The sequence below is a fragment of the Geotrypetes seraphini genome, chromosome 12, assembly GCF_902459505.1.
Source record: "Geotrypetes seraphini chromosome 12, aGeoSer1.1, whole genome shotgun sequence".
Taxonomy (NCBI): domain Eukaryota; kingdom Metazoa; phylum Chordata; class Amphibia; order Gymnophiona; family Dermophiidae; genus Geotrypetes; species Geotrypetes seraphini.
This window is the reverse complement of record NC_047095.1, coordinates 83,016,152-83,038,449: the sequence shown is the minus strand read 5'-3', so window position 1 is coordinate 83,038,449 and position 22,298 is coordinate 83,016,152. Positions and strand designations below refer to the sequence as shown.

Below are 22,298 nucleotides of genomic sequence, written 5' to 3'. Positions count from 1 at the left end.
CCCCCAGGTCCTGCTCTTTTAACATGCTCAGAAGTAATTCATTCTCTACAGTACATGTATACTGTACTTCTCTTTCAGGTTTTTGCAGCCTAAATGCATTTTGTAGCATTAAATATTAGCTGCCAAATTCAAGACCATTTTCGAGCTTTGCTAGATCCCTCATGTTATCCACACCATGGGGGTATATTTAATCGCATGCCTATACTTTTTATTAAAGTTGTATTTCGCTTAGTAAATTAGAAAAGCGATTCATCAAACCACAATAAAACTTGAAACTTGCCCTATTACAAATTTTGGTATCATCTACAAAGAGGCAAACCTTATCAGATAACCCTTCTAAAATAACAAACTAGAAGTTCTAAGGGAAAGCCAGACACTTATGCAGCTAGGACACAACTAGGGATCTTGACAGGTATTTGTGACCTATATTGGCCACTGTTCAAAACAGGCCACTTGGCTTAATGGACTTTTGGTCTTTCCCAATATAGCAACACTTAGGTCTATCAGGCTGGGTGCTAATAAAATAATTATTAAAACACTTGGGGTGGGGGGGAGTAAGTTATCAATGAGGGCTACTGTTAAGATAGGCTATTTTACTGTTAACCCAGGTTATTAATAATAATAATAATTTATTTTTTATATACCGCTATACCAAAAATTTCAAAGCGGTTTACAACAAGGACAATTAATACATACAGTGTGAATAGGAATAACATAAGAGATAAAATAAGCAAATAAAATTGGAATGGATCAATTATAACAGGAGATTTTAAGTAAAAACACGGAACGTATTAAGGCATCAACCTATCAAACAGATGGGTCTTTAGCAGTTTTCTGAAATCAAAATAAGAAGTAGTAACTATTGCATAAAATGGGATCTCTAGCTAAACACTAATGATGTTAGATAAAGGCCAAATGGCCCATCTAGTCTACTCATCCTGCAGTAACCATTAGCTCTTTCTCTCTCCGAGAGATCCCACGTGCCTATCCCAGGCCCTTTTGAATTCTGTTATGACCATATTAGGAATGCATTGATAGAGTGGTGGACCCCACCCTCAAGAACACTGTTTTTCAATCTTTTTACACCTATGGACCAGCAGAAATAAAATAATTATTCTGTGGACCAGCGGTTGAAAAACAATGGGCTAAGTCGGGGCCAGACCTCGCCCATCTCTACCCAATCTCCACCCCAGACCCCGTCCCCCTAAGAGTACTAATTGTAACACTATTTTTTCCATTCATTTTTCACAGATACACAATATAATCTTATTAACAACACATAATGATTAACCACAAAATTAAACTACACAAAGCACACTTGAGAGCAGATGTAAATTCTCAAAATTGACATAATTCAATCACTAAATTCAAAAATAAAATCATTCCCCCCTACCTTTGTTGTCTCCCTCCCTCCATGCTATGCCTTACCTTCTGGCCTGCTTCCGCCTGGCCATTTTATGCCGCCTCAGGTATTATCTTCAGGCCAGCTCCCTCTTCCTCACTGATGCAGTGCACAAAGCTGCGGGCAACGGCTCCTTGCGTGTCCTGTGCCTCATCTGGAAGCCTTCCCTCTGACGTTGCAACGTCAGAGAGAAGGCTTCCGGTTCAGGCACAGGATGCGCGTAGGAGCCACTGCCCGTGGCTTTGTGCACTGAATCAGTGAAGAAGAGGGAGCTGGCTCGAAGATAACGCTGCATCGATCGCACCGTGGACCGGCGGTTGAAGAACACTGTTTTGGGCCGGATACACATGCTGGCCCTGTGGACTGGCAGGAAATTTCTTTGGACCGACACCGGTCCATGGGCCGGTGGTTGAAGAACACTGCTCTAGAACAATATTCCCCTCTATTTAGGCATAAAAAATATGGCTTTTGAAATATAAAATTCAGTTAAAAATCACAGCTTTATGAGAAAACGTATAGACCCTGATTAGCAGCTCTGAACCTCTGGTGATAGCATGCAGGTCACACTTTCTCTCTCTCTCTCTCTCCTCCTTTTCATCAAATAAATGGTCATTTCCTCTCTTATCTGTTTACTTTCTAATTTTTATTTTACATTTGTTAACAGCTTAGCTGCAATTATGATAGATGGTAAATCAAAAATAAATTGAATCTTGAATAATCTGTTTTAACAGTAAACCACCCCCTTTGGTGAAAATGCAGACACTCGTAGCCGAGTCTGTCTGGCAAGCTATGCTCTCATTGGGTTGACTGGAGCGGTGGGACCAGTTGGTGGTCATAGAGACCTGAGAGACTGAATGTTTGAATAACAGCCCTGCTGGTATTTATGGATAGCTGAATTTACCTGTGAGGAAAGAGGGGAGGTGCACAGAGGGTAAATTTAAAGAAAAGGAAAAAATAAATGACAACAAAACTGACTTGGATATGAAGCGATCTACAAATGGTCAAGCTTTATGGTTAGCAACTGGGACGCATCCTTGGCAGCATGGACAGGAATAACTAGGTAGGTGGGAGGATGAATTTCAAAAAAATGTTGAAAATGCAACTGTTTGTTAATGCCTTCCTGTGTTAGTTTTGTTGAAACCTGATCTGCAATCGTCTGTATATGGAGCTTAAGTTGATTTGTGTGTAATTTTGTAAACCGCATAGTTAATATATGGTATATAAATGTTTAAATAAATAAATAGGTAGATTGGATGGATTGATTGATCTTTGTCTGCCATCATCTACTCTGCTGCTGCAGAAGAGCTGGGGAGAGACTACCACTGATGACAGACGCCAAGTAGATGCGGTTTTCATTCATCTGTTTCATTTTACTGTCAACAGTCTCAGGGTCAGAACACACCCGGCCTGCAAGGAAGAGTTCCCATGCAAGGTGTGCACCCAGGTAAGGTGTGCTTCCAGGGAAATTAACCCAAGGGCCTAAACTGATTTGAAAAGGCAGGTCCTTTTCCTGGAGTGGAGCAGGATTATATTTGTTTGCTTTCCAGCCATTAAGAAGGTGTAGCCCAGAGAAAGGAACAGCTGCATTCTCTGATACCGTGCCAACAGCGAGCCCGCCTACATCTTACTCACCAAACATAACCTTAGACTAGCATGGCAAAGTCTGAGGGGAAAAATACCTAGCTTTTCCTTATATAGACTTTCTGATTTCTGCATAGAAGAGAGCCTAGAGGGAGAAGGGAGTATTACCCACACACTCGGGGCAATTGCATTTCAGAAATGTACCATTGTCAGTATGCCTGTGAATGTGCGTCAATCTGTAGGGATTTGAGTATCTCAGAATTTGTGCATATCAATATACATTCCTCAGGTGGGGTCGCTCCAGAGGAATGCTTAAACGATGGATTCTCGAAGGAGGGAGGGTTCTTGAGTGGGCACACTTGTTGGGCCGCGGCCCTTTTCTGCCATCATACTCTATGTTTCTAATCTATATTGAGATTTTTTTTTTTTTCACTCCATGTGAGCCAGTTTTCATGCATTTCAATGCCGGAATCTGCACATTACATCAACCCTGCATGAAGACTAAGAGCATACTGCCAGAGTCTCACATTAAAAAAAAAAAAAAAAAAAGCTATAGATAGCAATTCTTCAAATCTCTTTCCCACAGACACAGAATGGGGGAAACTATGTAATTAATTAAGCCATAGCACACACTAGTCAGATCCAAAAATCACTGTCTTAACAACATAATACACACAAACGCAGGTCTACAGCCTGTCACACACATGAACAATCAAATAAGAAAATATAGCCATTTGCAATCTTGCATTTATTCATTTCTGACAAAAGCGCTAGCATCTACACTCACCTCAGCACACAGAATATAACCTCACGTACAATATTGACACACTTAGGGGTCCTTTTACCAAGCCGCGCTCATCACACGCTAATTCCTGCGGCCGGCTAAAAAACTAACGCCTGCTCAATGCAGGCGTTAGCGTCCAGCGCAGCAGGCGGTTTAACGTGCGATATTACGTGCGTTAAACCCCTACCGCAGCTTGATAAAAGGACCCCCCATAGTTTCATTTCATATCACTGAAACGAAAAGTGTCGAGAAAAGTGTGGAATAACTTATGCGTTTCATGGCTCCACGTCATTCTCTTCGTGGTTGGGCTGAGAACTTTTCAGCAGCCCCTCGTATTGTGGAATAGATTTGATTTTTTTTTTCCACTTATAGTTTAAAAAATCAGTGAACTGAGCCTGCCATGGGGCATTCATTCTAAGGAGACAGGGGAAATGCTTCCTGTCTTCCTGAAGAGTAGGGAGCACGCTGCTGGGATTTTTTTTTTGAGCAACATTAATATCCTTTGGCTATGGAAAAGGAAATGGACCCTACCTATAGGTATGCAACAACTGTCAGAGCATGAGAGAATATTAATCAAGAAGGAAAGGATGTACAGGGCAAAAGCAGAAGAATGGAGAAAGGAACAGTTGATTTAATAGAAAAATAAAATCAAACATACAAGAAGCCAGGGATATTGCTAAAGAGTGAACTACCTTACAAGACATTTAAAAGTTCTCAGCCCAACCAAGAGGAGAATGATCTGAAGCAATGTCAAAACAGAGAATTTTGTTTCTGCAAATTGGCAGTTAGTGAAATAAGATAACACTCTTTTCAGCTACAGTGACAAAATAATGCTCAGAATTTAGGATGTTGGTTGGTTGGGCTGAGAACTTTTCAGCACCCCCTTGTAAAAGCAAATATTTTGTCCCTCTTGTTTATGATTTAAAAAAAAAAAAAAAATCAGATAATGGGAAACTGGTCAAAGTTCTTCCTTAAAACAGATTACTGCTTTGTGTGAACTCCCCCCCCCAAAAAAAAAAAACCCAACCCCAAAGATTATGCCACTAAATCTTAACTGTCAATTACTGTACTAAATTTAAGATCCTCTGGAAGACGTAGGGCTCCTTTTACGAAGGTGCGCTAGCGTTTTTGGCGCACGCACAAGATTAGCGCATGCTGGTTAAAAAACTACCGCCTGCTTAAAAGGAGGCAGTAGCGGCTAGCGCGCGCTAAAACCACTAGCGCACACCTTTGTAAAAGGCGTCCATAGTTTTTCCAGCTTTCTTTCGATTCCCTTACTATCCAGGTGATGTGAGCTGGGCCTGGTATTGATACAATTAACAATTGTCAAAGTATTAGTGTCTCTTTTTATTCTGTTTGTTGGTTTGTTGGTTTATTCTGTGTTCTGGTTTGAATGTGTTCTTTACTATTTTAATTGGAGTTTCTATTCTTTCCTTTTTATGGATCAAATTCAAGTTTATTTGTATTTAATCGCTTATTTAATATACTAAGCGATGTACAATATAATAAAAGCAATATACAAATAAATATCTGGTGCTGACGTACAAAGTGACAATGACAGTATGGGTTTATTATTTTTTTTTCTTTATTTATTGTGAACTGCTGTGATCTATTCACAAAAATGGCAGTCTATCATTTTTTTTAAATAAACAAACAAAACATAAATCCATCCTGGTCGTGCTAAAGTGACACAAGGGGATTGAGCAACTGCGATCATATGAGGTTTAGCTGCACACATCTGCGTTTTTCTAGCACATGGCCAACAAGAGTGATACAGGCAGGGCGCCTGAGGTGCCGGCTAGAGTCCAGAGGATTAAAGAGGAGGAGATTTCACCCTTTCAAAGAAAAGGATTTATGTTCAGTGGTGATATCACCAGCTACAAGACTAAATCAATGTAAAAGTCATTTGAACATATTTTTAGAGGTAAAAATATCGGTAGGTATATTATCACTATTCACTAGGGAAGGTAGTACCGTAATTCAACAGCTGAGCTGATGGTCTTACTTGGGACTGAGAAGAGATTTCTTTCAGCGCTGCAGAATAGCCTCCAGGAGCACATTGGGCGTGGGGTTCACCTGCCGATGGCTTACTGTCGAGAGCTGAGAGACTGACTCAGTGGACCTCTGGTTGTTTCCCCACCTTACTGATTACAAATATCTACAATTTGCAAATTCAGTTCCCTCGGAGGATGAAAGAACATTTTCTTCTGTTCTTTCTCCTTTTGAAACGTCCCTCACCAGCCCAAATCATGCTGCTCATCACCCTTTCCACTCCAGAGGTGGTTGCATCATTGTTGGTTTCTGAAGTATTAACAATGAAGTGCATTAGGATCTTGCCTGGGTAAAAGCTGTTAATGTAAATCCAAATAATTCTTAAATTTTAAAACTTAAGTCTGCCTACATGCACAAAAAATAACTTTTGAGGATTTAGATCATATTGATTTTCAGTATTTGAATCTGCCCCACAAATTTCTAGTTCAATACCGAGTAGAAAAAGCAGTTCAAGCTAAAAAAAAAAAAAAAAAAAAAAGGATAGGATCCAATTCTGGGAGTCCTCCTCCATCCCTAGTCTCTTCCTAACTCCTGCAGGTCAGGGATATCAGTCTTACCTTCCCTCTGGGAGTTCACAGCAATGAAGCAGATGCAGAAACAGTAGCTCAGTGTTAATGCCAGCCTGCACCAGGCCATTTCTTTGTAGTCAACCTTTTCCTCAAATCTCAGCAAGGAAAGTTATAAAGGTCAAGGCTAGAGCTCGGGATCTTTGCTGGAGCTGTTCGTGTATAACTCTGCTGGCTTCTTTTGTGCCTCTCATCTCACTTCCTCCTGCCGTCAAGGTGGCTTTTATCGATTCCTTCACCTGACTCACTGACGACAAAAAGAAATGGAGTTCTATACCAACTTGACTCACCTGTGTGAATAAGAGCCCTGCCCTCAGCAGACAGACATAGGCATGCAGAGACACACACACACACTTCTGATAGAGCTGTTACCTCAGAGAAAACAGATTCATTACAGCACATAAAGAGAGAGCATAACAGAAATCTTACCTACCACATCCTGGCATAAGAATGAGGTTCAGTCCTGTTATGGTATGTGCAAAGTAAACCCATTTAGAGGCATTACCCTAGGGCAGGAGTTATTAACCCAGTCCTGGGGACCATAGGAAGTTTCACCCCCTACATTTCTCCCCCAGAATGGTTTGCACTCACACATTTTGATTCCAGGATGTTTTGCCTCTCTACATTTCCCCCCCCCACCTCCCCCCCCCCCCCCCCCCCCACCACATACACATTTTGTCCCTGGGTATTTTTTGCTTCAAGAAGCTAGGATTGCCAACTCTCTGGGAGCCCTAGGAGGATAGAGTTATTGGTCTGAGCTTTTTTCTTCTTAGAGACAGATTCTCACAGATGACCCTCGGAAGGAGGAATGCTGGTTTCAGCCTAACCCCCATTTAACCTGCATGAAGGAGGAGGAACCCGCCAGATTGTAGTCAGAGAGAAGATGAAAGGAGAAACACAGGATGGACCCACTCACAAGGAGGAACTTGTGAAATCATGGTTGGACGGAGGATCAGAGAAGCAAGCAGAGGAAGGACACATTCACACTGTGGTAGACTCCAGCCAAAGAGAAGGTTGTTCTAGTCACAGGAAGGACTATATACCTTTGTCTAAAAAAACCTATATAAAGAGGTTCAGCATCTACAGCAATTAGCTTAGTTTAACTATGAATTCAGTTATCTTGAAAAGTGGGAATAAGTTGGATCTATGAGAATCACATTTACCTGTTTTCGAAATGAATGGATGACGACATCCATGCTATCTGGGTGTGTGAAAAATGGTCAACTTGCAAGGGATGTGTTTGGACCAGAGGAATTGATGGCAAAGTTCTAAATGTCATCAATCCCCACAACATAAAAAGCAAGATCCATAGCAGCCCAACTCATCAATAAAGTAACTGCCAGGGCAAGGACACCGTAAGAGACACCATAACAGATCCTCACAGAAGTCAATTGGGGGGCTCACGCCAATATTGGAGTGCTTGTCCCAAGGAAAGATTCACTGAAGAGAATGATTCAATCAGCAAGATAATTTGGCAACATCCCAAGATTGCCTCAAACCATTGGTCAACTTGTTATCCCCCAGGAGTTTCAGAAGATCAATATTGATGGTGTCCAGCAACGATTCCTTCTGCATGACTCAGGTAGTCTCTTGCTTAAACTTTAATAATGCATAATTATTGGGGAATTTTCAAAAATGTAAAAAAATTCAACATTATTTTTGTATTCTTATTTTCATTTTTATTCAGGAAATGAAGGCAACCGTATTTTGATTTTTGGAACAAGAAACAATCTCCATCTACTGGCACAAAGCAAAAGTGGTTTGCCAATGGAACATTTTCTACTGCACCAGCCTTGTTCGAGCAACTCTATACAATCCACAGCAATCTTGTTGTTCCAGAACTGTATGCCTTGCTTCCAAACAAGATCCGTGCAAGAAACCAGAGGCTACTACAAGAGCTGAAGAACATGCATTCTGGACTCTAGCCACAAAATCTTATGACAGATTTTGAACAAGCTGCAATCCAGCCATTTGATAAATTCCCCAACATCGAAAAGACAGGTTGCTTCTTCCACTTATCGCAGTCAGTTTAGAGGAAAGTTTGGAATGAGGGACTAAAGGTGCAATATCAAAACGACCTCAAATTTGTCCACTGGATCTGCATGATACCAGCCCTTGCCTTTCTCCCATCAGAGAATGCTGTGCAATCATTCAAAGAGCTGCTGGAAAATCCTGAATTTCCTGAAGAAGCACTACCCATTGCAAATTATTTTGAAGATACCTACAGTATATCAGTCGAATTAATCACAGAAGGCATCAAACACTACTGTTTCCAGTTCAACTTTGGAATGTGTTGAAGAATACTGAACAACATTGAGTAACCAATGGTGTTGAAGGATGGCACCACAGCTTTCAAGAAACATTTGATGCCCTTTTTCCAAACATTTACCAGTTCAACAACTTCCTGAAACATCAGCAAAGACTTCTCAAGTTCAAAATCTCTCAAATCATAGCCGGGAATCCCAATGCCAGGAACAAGAAATATGCTGCAATTTCAACAAGAATCAAATTCATTGTACAAGATTTGGACAATCAAAATTTGGTTGACTATCTCATTGCCTACAATTTTGATTTCTAGTTGTGACTCGTGATTTTTGTTCTTGTCTTGTTGTTTTGATTTATTTGATCATTCTGTTTTAAATTGTAATTTTTGAACTTTTTATGATAATAAAAATTTCACTCTGTGGCTTTACTATAATTGTGTCAAAATTTGCTGGGGAGAAATCTCTGGGGGGTGGGGGCCAAAAATACCCAGGGGAACAATGTGTGCAGGAGGGAGAAATTAAAGCAACCAAGTACATTTCATCCCTAGAATTTTCACCCCCACACCTTTCGCCCCCTCTACATTTCCCCCCCAGGATATTTTGCCTCTCCACATTTCACTTCTAGGTATTTTTTTTATCACCCCACACCTTTTACCCATGGGTGCTTTAGCTTCATCTCCCCCACCCCCAAACACACACACACAAATTTTTGCCCCTGGTTAAATTTTGACCCAGTCATAGTAAACCCACAGATGCATGTGGAAAGAGGAACGTGAACTAAAGCTACGTTAGGAGTCATAGTGGAAAAGGCATAGAAATATTTCATCCTCTCTCTCTAATTCTAATTATTCTTCCTCTTCCTTTTTCTACCACAGAGTCTCCTTTTAATAAAAATAAGTCTGGAGCAGAGAATAAAATGGGGAGGGGGGCGTCCTCCTTAGTGGCCCAGTCAGAACTGTAGAAAAAGGTTCTGTAATCCATGAAAAAGAAGATTAGACAAAGGATGTGTACATTTGTGTTTAATCTTATGGAGGGTAGGATTAAGAGAAAAGGTAAGAAATAACTGGATGCGATAATTTTAGTATCTGGTAAAGATTTGGATGGGGGCACAATGATCCTGATCAATACTGCCTTCTGATAGCCTGTGCTGACATGGTACCAGATGCCTATCAGCATTTCAACAGCTGGTCCTGGCTTAACTATGATGAAGCGTTTTGTAACAAGATGGAGGAGAACTTGCACATGTCCTGGGGTACCGGACAAACCTGTGGATAACACATATGGCACCTAGGTCTACTTTGGCCATGACAGCTGTAATTGGGAAGGTGGCAATAGTTGGTCCTGGATTGGTGCAATCCTTTTGTACCTTAGGATCAAGAATTGGAGTTGTTAGGGCAGGGATCTGGTCTGATATACAGTATATCGGAAGTACAACAAGGCCTTGTGTCTGTTCCTGGATTGCAAGTTCCGGCACATGTGTTCTCAGTGTGGGCAAGGACTTTCAGCCTCCAAATGCCCTAGAAAGGGAGCAAGCAGACCCAACGCCATAGGAAAGTGATCCTAATTTAATGTGGGCACTCACCCCCTTGAGGGTTGAGGCTTTGTGCCTGTGGTTATATTGGTATAGTGAGAGGGAATCTGCAGAGATTATTGAAAAAAAGGTTTTTTTTGAGGATTAAAAAAAAAAAAAAAAATTTCCAAAGGACATTGGCCACTCACACTGCATAATTTGCTGGTTGAGGGTTGTGGGTAAACAGCTGGTAGAGAAGATCAAGCTAGAGAGGACAGTAGGTCCTTTTTGTGAGAGATCTTTTCAGGCCTTGATGCTCTCCCCATTGGCAGTGATCCCAAAGAAGGATCTGGGAAAGTTTAGGTTGATCCATAACCTCTTTCATCCTCTGAGTCAGTCTGTCAATGACCATCTACTCGAGCTCTGCACAAGACAATATGCTTCTTTCGATTGTGCCTTGGCCTTGGTCCACATATGCAGTATAGGAGTCTTGATGGCCAAAGCAGATGTCTGCTTTATGGTTGTTACCAATATATCCCTTCCTCCTTTCTCCTTTTAGGTTTTCAGTTTGATGGGGAGTACTATGGTGACATGTGCATGCCCATGGATTTCTCAATTTCCTGTGCCTATTTTGAGTTGTTCAACTCATTTATGCAGAGGTGGCAGTGTAGAGGAAAGACTGACAATGAAATGCATTATTTAGATGATTTCTATTTTGTTGGACCTGTGAATGAATAGCACAGTTACTTACTGTAACAGGTAGGTGATGTCATCCACGGAGCCCCGTCGCAGACAGCTTTTCAAGCAAACTTGATTGAAGATCTCAAAGTTTGCTAGTGCTGCACCACGTATGCATGTGCCTTCCCGCTCCACTAGAGGGCGCGTCCCCTCCTCGTGATCTTCAGTTCAGATATCTAGCAAAGAAGCCAACCCGGGGAGGTGGGTGGGTTGCGAGAATATCTGCCTGCTGTCCCTGGATAACATCTGTTACGGTAAGTAACTGTGCTTTATCCCAGGACAAGCAGGCAGCATATTCTTGACATGTGGGTGACCTCCAAGATAACTAGGATGGGACGGTGGAAGAGTTGGCAATTTAGAAGAACAGATTACGTAAAACCGACTGGCCGAACCGGCCATCGTTCCTAGAAAAGGTATCCAGACAGTAGTGAGAGGTGAATGTATGAACTGAGGACAACGTGGTGGCCTTGCAAATTTCCTCAATAGGCGTGGACCTGAGGAAAGTGACAGATGCCGCCATCGCTCTGACTTTATGCCCCGTGACCCGATCCGGCAGCGGGAGACCAGCCTGAGCGTAGTAGAAGGAAATACAAGCAGCCAACCAACTTGGAAACAGGGCGGCCCAACCGATTGGGATCAAAAGATAGGAAGAGCTGAGGAGTTGTCCGATGAGACTGGGTGCGTTGGGGGTAAAAAGCCAACACTCTCTTACAGTCAAGGATGTGAAGCGCCACCTCACCTGGATGAGAGTGGGGCTTTGGAAAAAACACCTGAAGGATAATGGACTGGTTGAGGTGAAAGTCCGAAACCACCTTGGGCAAGAATTTGGGATGAGTATGAAGGACTACCTTGTCATGATGAAATAAAGTAAAAGGCGGGTCCGCAACCAGCGCTTGCAGCTCACTGACTCTGCGAGCAGACATGAGAGCAATCAAGAACACCACCTTCCAAGTGAGGTACCTCAGATGAGCCTTATCAATGGGTTCAAATGGAGGTTTCATCAATTGAGCCAGAACCACATTAAGATCCCAAACCACCGTAGGGGGCTTGAGTGGGGAATGAACATTGAAGAGGCCCTTCATAAATCGGGAAACCACCGGATGGACGGAGAGCGGTTTCCCATCAAGCGGTTGATGAAAGGCAGCAATCGCACTGAGGTGGACTCGAATAGATATAAATTTGAGGCCAGACCGAGACAAGTGGAACAGGTAATCCAGCACGGAAGGCAAAGAGGCAGATAGTGGCTCCATGCAGTGCTCAGCACACTACGCAGCAAATCTGTTCCATTTCTGGGAATAGCATTGTCGAGTGGAGCTCTTCCGAGAGGCCTCGAGAACATCCCTCACCGACTGAGAGAAGCTGAAGGAGGGAGGCACGTGGAGAGGAACCAAGCTGTTAAGTGTAGAGACTGCAGATTGGGATGCAACAGCAAACCCTGACTCTGAGACAGCAGAGAAGGAAACACAAGCAGCAGCAGAGGCTCCCTGACACTGAGTTGAAGGAGAAAGGAGAACCACAGCTGCTGGGGCCAGCGAGGAGCTATCAAGATCAAGGTGGAGCGAGCTGATTTGAGCTGTACTAGAGTCCTCAAGATCAAAGGAAAAGGAGGGAACGCGTAGAGGAACCGGCCCGTCCAATCTAGCAGGAAAGCATCCGCCTCGAGACGATCCGGGGAGTAAATCCTGGAACAGAAGCGAAGCAGCTTGTGGTTGAGGGGGGAGGTGAACAGATCTATTTGCGGCGTCCCCCATTGAGTAAACACCTGGCGCAGAATCGAGGCATGGAGCGACCACTCGTGAGGTGGTTTTAGTGGAAAGAGGGGCGAGGGAGTAATAGGTGGACTGGGAGAGTGCAACCCAGTTATGCCAGTTGGTTTCTGGATCTGCAGGCTGAGGAACGGAGGAGAATAGGTTGAGAAATTTGGTCCAGAACAGGTTGTTCGTAATTTTTTTGTGGAAGGTAATGGAATTGGAAGTGCGGGGTGGAGCCCCAAAAGGCGACATGAAAATGGGGAGACAGAAGGTCCCTACATGTTTCCAGCGAGTGTCACCGGCTGAAGTTTTGTGGGCGGTAAGGTCGAGGAAACTAATGAGGTCTAGTGTGTGCCCCTTTTCATGGGTTGGGGATGGGGCGGGGGGAGAAAGCCAAGGGAGGTGAGGAAACTAATAAATTCGGCTGTGTTCTTGCGGGTGAGGTCGTCTAGGTGGAGATTGATGCCCCCGATAATCAGTAGTCTTTGAAATTTGAGGAAGGCATTTGTTATAGTCTCGAGGACGAGTTTGGAGGATTTGTTCCAAGGGGTAGGTGGGCGATATAGAAGCAGGATACCCAGTGCATGAGGGTGGAGTTCATTTCTGCTTTAGTTCTCTGTGATAAGGGAGATACCAAGGGGCCTTATGGGAGTAGGGCTAGAGAAGACAACTCAACCTGTCCGCAAGGCAGTTGTGTTCTCCCTGGATGTAGACCACTCGAAGGAAGATGTTGTGGCTGATCGTCCACTCCCATAGCCGAAGAGCCTCCCGACACAGAGACAGGGAACCTGTACCCCCCTGCTTGTTCACATAATACATTGCCACCTGGTTGTCCGTGCACACCAGGACGACCTGATCCTGAAGCAGATGACGAAAGGCGACCAGGGCATTGAAAATGGCCCGAAGCTCCAACAGGTTGATGTGACACCGATGGTCAGCACTCGACCAAAGACCCTGGGTCCGGAGGCCGTTGAGGTAAGCCCCCCAGGCATACGCGGAGGAGTCCATTGTGAGGACCTTCTGTGGCGGGGGCACGAGAAAGAGCAAACCTCTCGAAAGATTGGAAGAGCAGGCTGTTGAACAAGATGAAATCAATGGGGCTGGGAGAAACACTAACTACATGGGTCAATGACTGGCTGAATGGCAGACTTCAGAGGGTGGTAGTTAATGGTACCCTCTCTAAAACATCGGAGGTGACCAGTGGAGTACCGCAGGGCTCAGTCTTGGGCCCGCTCCTTTTCAACATATTCATAGGGGACCTAACTCAGGGGCTTCAAGGTAAGATAACGTTATTCGCTGACGAGGCCAAACTATGCAATATAGTGAGAGACGGCAATTCACCCAATAGTATGACACAGGACCTACATTTGTTGGAGCTTTGGTTCTCGACCTGGCAGCTGGGCTTCAACGCTAAGAAATGCAAGATCATGCACCTCGGCAGCAGAAATCCGTGCAGAACTTACACCTTGAATGGTGAGACCTTAGCTAGAACTTCAACAGAACGAGACTTGGGAGTGATCATCAGCGCAGACATGAAAACTGCTGATCATGTGGAGAAGGCTTCATCTAAGGCAAGACAGTTGTTAGGTTGCATCCGCAAGAGTTTCGTCAGCCGGAAGCCTGAAGTCATAATGCCATTATACAGAACCATGGTGAGACCTCATATGGAATACTGTGTGCAATTCTGGAGGCCACACTACCGAAAAGATGTGCTGAGAGTAGAGTCGGTGCAACGGATGGCCACCAGGATGGTCTCGGGGCTCAAGGATCTATCGTACGAGGAAAGGCTGAAAAATTTGCGGCTATACTCACTCGAGGAACGTAGGGAGAGAGGAGACATGATCGAGACGTTTAAGTATATTACCGGCCGTATCAAGATGGAAGACGAGATTCTCTTTCTCAAAGGACCCTCAGCCACAAGAGGGCATCCGCTCAAAATCAGGGGCGGGAAATTTCATGGCGATACCAGGAAATATTTCTTCACTGAGAGAGTGGTTGATCCTTGGAATGAGCTTCCGGTGCAGTTGATCGAGGCAAACAGCGTGCAAGAATTTAAGAGCAAATGGGATGCCCATGTGGGATCCCTTAGAGGGTTAAGCCAAGGGAACCTGTCACCAGGAGTGGGATCCCTAGGATAGTAGACTTGGGGGTGGGTCAGTAGAGTGGGCAGACCTGATGGGCTATGGCCCTTATCTGCCGTCATCTTCTATGTTTCTATGTCCATCAGCGGAGTGAACGCCTTAAGGAGGGAGTCACCGTAATGCGCCGAGGCAGAATCCTGGTCCTGTCTCCACTGGGACGCCAGGGTCCACTGCGGTATGCGGAGGTGAAGCCTGGCGAATGGGGTCACATGAACCGTGGAGGCCATGTGGCCCAACAAGATCATCATCTGTTTGGCAGAGGTCATGGACTGAAGGGTGACCCTCCGGACAGGCGGATAAGAGCAGTTTGCCAAGACTGAGGCCGGAACGAGCGTGTCCAGCACCGCCCCAATGAACTGCAGAGACTGAGAAGGGTTCAACTGGTATTTGGAAAGTTAATCTCGAAGCACAGATTCTGAAGAAAGAAAATAGTCCGTTGGGTTGCTGAAATAACCCCCTCCCACGACGGCGCTTTGACAAGCCAATCGTCCAGGTACGGAAACACCTGAAGACCCTGCAACTGCAGGGCCCCCGCCACCACCATTAGGCATTTGGTGAACACCAGGGGGGACGAAGTGAGCCCAAACGGGAGGACCCGATACTGCAGGTGAAGGTCTCCCACCTGAAACCGAAGGAACCTGCGAGAGGCCGGGTGGATCGGAATGTGAGTGTAGGCCTCTTTGAGGTCTCCCTCGTCCAGCAGGGGGTACAACAGGGGAAGAAAGAGCATACGGAACTTCTCTTTGACCAGAAACTCTCGAAGGTCCAGGATAGGGCGCAGGTCCCCGGTCTTTTTGGGGACCAGAAAGTACCGGGAGTAAAACCCCAAGCCCCGTTGACACACCGAGACTTCCTCCACCGCTCGGAGACGAAGGAGGGCATGGGCCTCCTGGAGAAGAAGGGAGTTGTGCTTTGTTCGGACACCCTCCTGGGGGCCGGTCCAGAGGTGGCGCCTGGAAATGCAGAGAATACCCCTCCCGGATGATGGAGAGGACCCAATGGTCCACCGTGATCAGAGCCCAATGGGGAAAAAAAGGCACTGAGGCAACCCCTTATAGGCAGAGGAGAAGGCTCGAGGACGGAGGGGACCGGCCCGCCCCAACCCAGATAGTCAAAAGGACGGCGCAGGCTTAGCCGTCGCTGGTGCCTGAGGCTTCTAGGGGCTCTCTGCTGTTGCTGGCACCGAGGAGGCGGCCTGGAAAATGCCGGCGTCGACTTCTGGGGGTAGCGTCAGGGGGGCAACTTAAATGACTTCGGAGGGGCTTGGTCCGTACCAACAAAGCAAAGGAGCGCTCATGCTCAGAGAAGCGTTTGGTGGCTGCCTCGATAGAGTCATCAAAGAGTTTGTTGCCCAAGCACGGGAGATTCGCCAGCTGGTCCTGCAGATTCGGGTCCATGTCCATGATGCAGAGCCAAGCCAATCGGCGCATGGCTATTGCAAAAGCGGAGACCCTGGAGGAGAGTTCAAAGGCATCATATGATGCCTGAAATATATAAAGTCGAATCTGCGACAAGGTATCCAGGAGCTGGCGAAATTCCGCCTGGCGACAGACCGGCAAGTCCTCCAGAAATGAGGGCATAGATTTAATGCATTGTTTGAGGTAGGAGGTGAATGTGAAGTTGTAGTTCAGCACCCTATTGGCCATCATCGAGTTTTAGAACAGGCGCCTGCCAAACTTGTCCATAGTCCGGCCCTCCCGGCCCGGGGGTACAGCTGCATAGACTCATGAAGGATTAGACTTCTTCAGGGAAGACTCGACTACCCTGCTATTTCCAACGAACAAGTGGTATCCTCCACTCAGATTAATAAGTTAGTTTTTACTGAAATACCTAAATCACTGAATATTTCAGGTGGAGTGGAGGAGAATCCACTAACGGAGGAAACACAGGATATTACCCTTAAAGACTTGTGGTTAAGTATTTCTAGAGTTGAAGAGTTTCTCAGGTCAACGATGAAACAAACGGTAGAATTTTCACAGTCTGTTTCTCATAAACTAGAAAATGTGGATTCCAATTTGAGCTGTTTGGATAAACGACTAAACGTAGTGGAAACTCAAAGTAATACACTTCAAGCTGTCTTGGTATCTGCTGTTAAAGATTCTACAATGATACATTCTAAAATGGAATCTATGGAAAATATGTATAGAGCGAGAAACCTCTGCTTGGTCAATTTCCCAGTAACTCATTTATTATCACCTGAAATTTTGTTAAGGAAATTTTTTAAAGAAATACTGGGATTGGCCAATGCGGAGAATTTTCCAATTAATAATTATTATTATGTTCCTAAAAAAAAAATAGAATCTGCCCAGGAGGTGGACCATTTGGTTACTATCAAAATTAATTTGACTGAATTTTTGGAAGATACCCAGGATGTGATTCAGAGTCGGTCCACCCTGGTGATAATATGCATGAGTGAGATAGATAAAATGTTGATAATGAAAACTTTATTTCAAAAATAGATTAACAAAATTTTGTGGGGATTTGGTTAGGATTTTTCTAGATGTCTCTAGAGCTACGCAATTTAGGAGGAAAGAGTTTTTGAAATTAAAAGTTAGAGTTTTGGCTCTAGAGGCATCCTTTTATTTGAAATTCCCATGTAAATGTTTAGTCAAGATATAAGATATTGAATATGTTTTTTGGGACCCCATACAACTACAATAGTTTTTAGTTGCTAGAGAACAGAAAGGAGTTTAAATTTTTATATAAGTTTCATTCCTGAGGAAAATTAAGAGGAGTAAATAAGATTCCCTATTAGTAAGAAATGATTTAAGGTCCGCTAAGGTGAATTGAGAATTATTTTTTTTATCTTTTCCTGAATTTTTTGATTAAATAATATCATGTCTCCCCATTAATGTGGGCTTGAAAAGGGTTTGTGTATGTATGATTGATTATGTATTGTTTATGAGATTTCTTTTTTCTTCTTTATTTTAATGGATATTGTAAGTATTCAAAGTATAATTAAAAAAAAAAAATAGCCTTAAGCATATCCTCGAACATCGGCACGGAGACCATAGGGTTCGGAGGAACCGGTGTTCCACTGCACTCCAATGAGGGCAACCTCGATGCAGAGTATTCCCTTAAAGTGGAGGCAGGCTTGGAAGTAGGTCTCTTCGAGGCCGGCAGGACCATGCTCACTGCCTGGGTGGCCAGAGACTCCGAGGAAGGCTTCTTCGGTAGCTGAGCTGAACCTGAAAGAGGAAGAGGAGACTTACCCAAAGCCGAGGTCTTCGAATCCGGGGCCCCTGAGGACTTCGAGGCCAAGGGAGATTTGCCCGGGACTGAGGTCTTTGAGGCCAACGTTGAGACCAAGACCAAGGCCGGGATCGAGGTCAAGACCGGGGTCGAGGCATCACCAGCTTCCATGGCGAAGAGGTCAAGGATCTTCGCCTGACGCCGAAAAGAGCCCGAGGCTGAAGGGTGGCGAGGACAGGAGTCCGAGGGGTGATCGACACCGAGACAAAGGATACACCAACGGTGTGGGTCCGTGATAGAGATAACCCGACCACACTGCGTGCACTTTTTAAACCCGGTGAGAGGCCGGGACATAAGGCAAAGAGAAGGGCCATGGCGCAGACGAGGCCGAGTGACCACAAAAAGACCTGGACGCCCCGGTCAGGAAGAACTGAAAATAAAAGATTTTTTTTTTTTTACGGAATTAAAAAAGAAAATAATAAAGGCAGAGCACAGCGACTTCCGACTCGAAAACAAGAAGCCGCGGTGCAAGAAAGGATCGCAGAGAAGAGAGACAGGGCTTTCTGGCTCCGCGGAAAACTAAGAACTGAACCCATGAGGAGGGGATGCGCCCTCTAGTGGAGCGGGAAGGAACACGCATGCGTGGTGCAGCACTAGCAAACTTTGAGATCTTCAATCAAGTTTGCTTGAAAAGCTGTCCGCGACGGGCTCCATGGATGACGTCACCCACATGTCGAGAATATGCTGCCTGCTTGTCCTGGGATAATATAATTCTATGACTACTTTCATGTTTATGGCTGATCAATCTGGAATCCTGTTGGTGGTTGACAAAATGGGAGAGACTAGTGTAGGTGATCTCCTTTTGGAGAACTGAGATTAATTTAGAGCGGATGGTTACAAGACTGCCAGCCAACAGGTTTCTCAGCTTGATCTGATTAAACAGGTACGGTGAACAAAGATATCCATTTTGCATACTTACCAGTTCCGTCCTCATCTGCACAAGCCTCAAACACTTTCATATCATAAGTGTTCAAGGCTTGTGTGGTTAAGGCATAGCTTACAGGAATGGGGCAGGGACAGCTGCAAAACTCACGGGGATGCGACGAGGAAAATTGAGTTCCTGCAGGGACAGGGACAAATTTGTCCCCGTGTCATTCTGTATCCTTAGATTCCAACTACCGGAAGCTCACTCCAGCCTATCCAAACCATCTCCTTTGCTGGATTCAGACTGTGAACGTTTGCTAATTTATATTCTGTGCTCATCCCATGCTTTTTTGAATTCCATCACAGATTTCCTCTCCACCACCTCATTAATGTTGAAAAGAGGCAGTCTAAGTATAAATGATATGAAATGAGGGCAGTAGGCCATATTCTGTCTCAGAACGTTACATATTTCTGTTCTAGCAGATCAGTGCATTCTCTCTCTTGTTTATTTTCTTTCAGTTGTCTTTTTAATTGTTGGATTTTTTTCTTTCCACGGTAATTAGTATTGGCCAACATCTTAATCTCTTGAACTGACAGCCTCCTGTGAATTATTTCATGCCACCGACTTGATTTCATAATAATAATGTTGATTTGCCAAGAGATCAAATAAAGCAGCAAAGAATTTACAAGCTGCTAGAGAAGGAAGCTCTCTTTGGCATAATGCAAGTACTGTAACAAGTATTAGCAGTAAATTTTACTCCACATTCCCTGGTTTAGGAGCAAGGTTCAATGTGTAAAACTAATCCATTTGAAGACATTGTGCCCCATAGACAATTCAGCTTGTTAGAGTTTTTAAGTGTATTTTTAAGCGCGCCCTCCTGTCCCACTCTGTTCTTCAACCTCTATATCAGACCAGTGATAGACATTGTCTTAAAATACCAAAGAAAGATCCACTTGTTTGCTGACAACATATAGCTGTACCTACCGCACACACAAATCTCCAAATTCCATAACTGTCTTTTGGAAATAAAAAGCTAGATGACCCAAAACAAGCTGCAACTCTGGATATGGAGAGATGTCCTCGAGCTCGCACACCCATCGATCTCCTGGGAATCCATCACCCTGACAGCCAAAGATAAAGTACACAACCTAGGAGTGATCCTTGATGGCAACCTTTCAGCTCTCTGACCATATCGCCCAAGTAGTATCCATCTCATTCTACTACCTCTGGCAACTAAGGAAAATCAGACGATACTTCTCCGAGCTGGACTTTGCTCAATTACTATATGCCTTTATCCACTCCTGTATGGACTATTGCAATATGATCCTAAATGGACTCCCCTTCAATTACAAGTACATAATGCCGCCATCCGACTCATGAAGAATCTTCACATATGAGACCCGATCACCCTGGCGCTGCCCACTACCTACCGACTGACAAACGATGTATATTCATAGGCCTAGTAATGGTTTACAAACTCTTCCATGATATGGTACCAGCCTATATGGCTACCAAACTTCTACCCTACGCCTCGAATCGACCGCTTCACTTGCAAGAAAGCTGATTATGCGCACTCTCGGGACACACCCTTCACCTTGAGACTGCCTGAAAAAGATCTTACTCACACTAGCTACTGCACTTCTGGAACAAACTACCTACCCACATAAGATCATTTGAAGGTCTACTGAACTTCAGGAAAGCAATAACAACCCACCTCTTCCCTGACCCTCTATGAGAGTGCACCAACTCAAATTTCCCAAACCTTACGAAAAGGACACCAATCCTTCAATGTCTCAAGTCTCAAATGTTGAGGTGCTTTGCCCACCATACCATGCACTATCACACTTAATATTGCCCATCGTATTATGGTATAATGTGTATGTTTATTGTTCATTTGATATCCCACAATGCAAAAGGTCTAGGCGGCTTACAATTCAAAAACAAAGAACAGGGGAAAGGAACGCCGTAAAATCTATTTTCATACAAGTGACCAATCATACATAAATACAAGTAGTCAGTCATACATAAAAACTAGTTGTGTAATCTTATCCAGATCAGTCTTCCTGCAGGGAACAGTTAAAAGCTATTTAAAAAATAAGCATTTTTAAAAGTGTTTTAAATTTTGGAAAAGATCGTGCCATCCTAATCAGAGGTGACAAGTTATTCCATAGAAAAGGTGAGATAAAAAAATAAGCTGATTTTCTTGTAGATTCATAATGGGCTAGTTTGGGAGAAGGGAGAAATAGTCTGCTTGCATCAACTGACCTAAGTGCACGGGAAGGAATGTACGGTAGAGTGGCAGATGCTAAGTAAATCAGTTGAGAATAGTAGACTGCTTTGAATGTTAGGCATAAAATTTTGAATTGGCATCTAAATTGTACTGGGAGCCAGTGCAATTGGATTAATAGCAGGGTGACATGATCATATAATCCAGCTTTAAAGAGAAAATGTGCTGCTGAAGTTTGACGAGTCTGTAGACGGTGTAAGTTTGATGACGTTATACCGCAATAAACTGTATTGCAGTAATCTATTTTCGATAAGACAAAAGCGTGAATGAAAGTGTGCAATGCACGAAAGTCTAGAACAGAACCAAAGAATCTAATCTACCTAAGCCAATAATAGCCTTTTTTGACCCTCCGGTCTTGCACATGCACGACCTGGTCGGATTTCTATACTTATTACTTGGTTTGCTTTCTATACCTGTGTTACATCCCAGCACCTCTCTCAGTATCCCACGATCCCCCTATCCCTCAGGAATCCGTCCAATCCCTGTTTGAATCCCTGTACCGTACTCTGCCTGATCACTTCCTCCAGTAGCGCATTCCAAGTGTCCACGACCCTTTGGGTGAAGAAAAACTTCCTTGCATTTGTTCTGAACCTATCTCCCTTCAGTTTCTCCGAATGCCCCCTCGGGTCAACAGGCACGAGGGGGCATTCGGAGAAACTGAAGGGAGATAGGTTCAGAACAAATGCAAGGAAGTTTTTCTTCACCCAAAGGGTCGTGGACACTTGGAATGCGCTACCGGAGGAAGTGATCAGGCAGAGTACGGTACAGGGATTCAAACAGGGATTGGACGGATTCCTGAGGGATAGGGGGATCGTGGGATACTGAGAGAGGTGCTGGGATGTAACACAGGTATAGAAAGCAAACCAAGTAATAAGTATAGAAATCCGACCAGGTCGTGCATGTGCAAGACCGGAGGGTTAGGACTTCGATGGGAAGATAAAACTCAATGGGAAACCAAAGTGGCAAGGGGGCCCCTTCTGGTGTCTCAGACAGGCCGTGACCTGTTCGGGCCACCGCGGGAGCGGACTGCTGGGCAAGATGGACCTGTGGTCTGACCCAGCGGAGGCACTGCTTATGTTCTTATGTTGACTTATGAGATCTGATA

At 44.3% G+C, this 22,298-nt stretch overlaps 1 protein-coding gene across 1 annotated transcript in view; it reads right to left on the bottom strand.

Moving 5' to 3' along the window:
• LAMC2 (laminin subunit gamma 2) overlaps window positions 1-6,632 on the bottom strand; it is a 98,097-nt gene extending 91,465 nt beyond the window's left edge. Inside the window, exon 1 of the mRNA XM_033917177.1 lies at window positions 6,377-6,632. Within this exon, the coding sequence (XP_033773068.1) occupies window positions 6,377-6,455 (79 nt within the window). The 5' untranslated portion in view covers window positions 6,456-6,632. The remainder of the gene's footprint in view (window positions 1-6,376) is intronic.
• Between the last annotated feature and the right edge of the window lie 15,666 nt (window positions 6,633-22,298).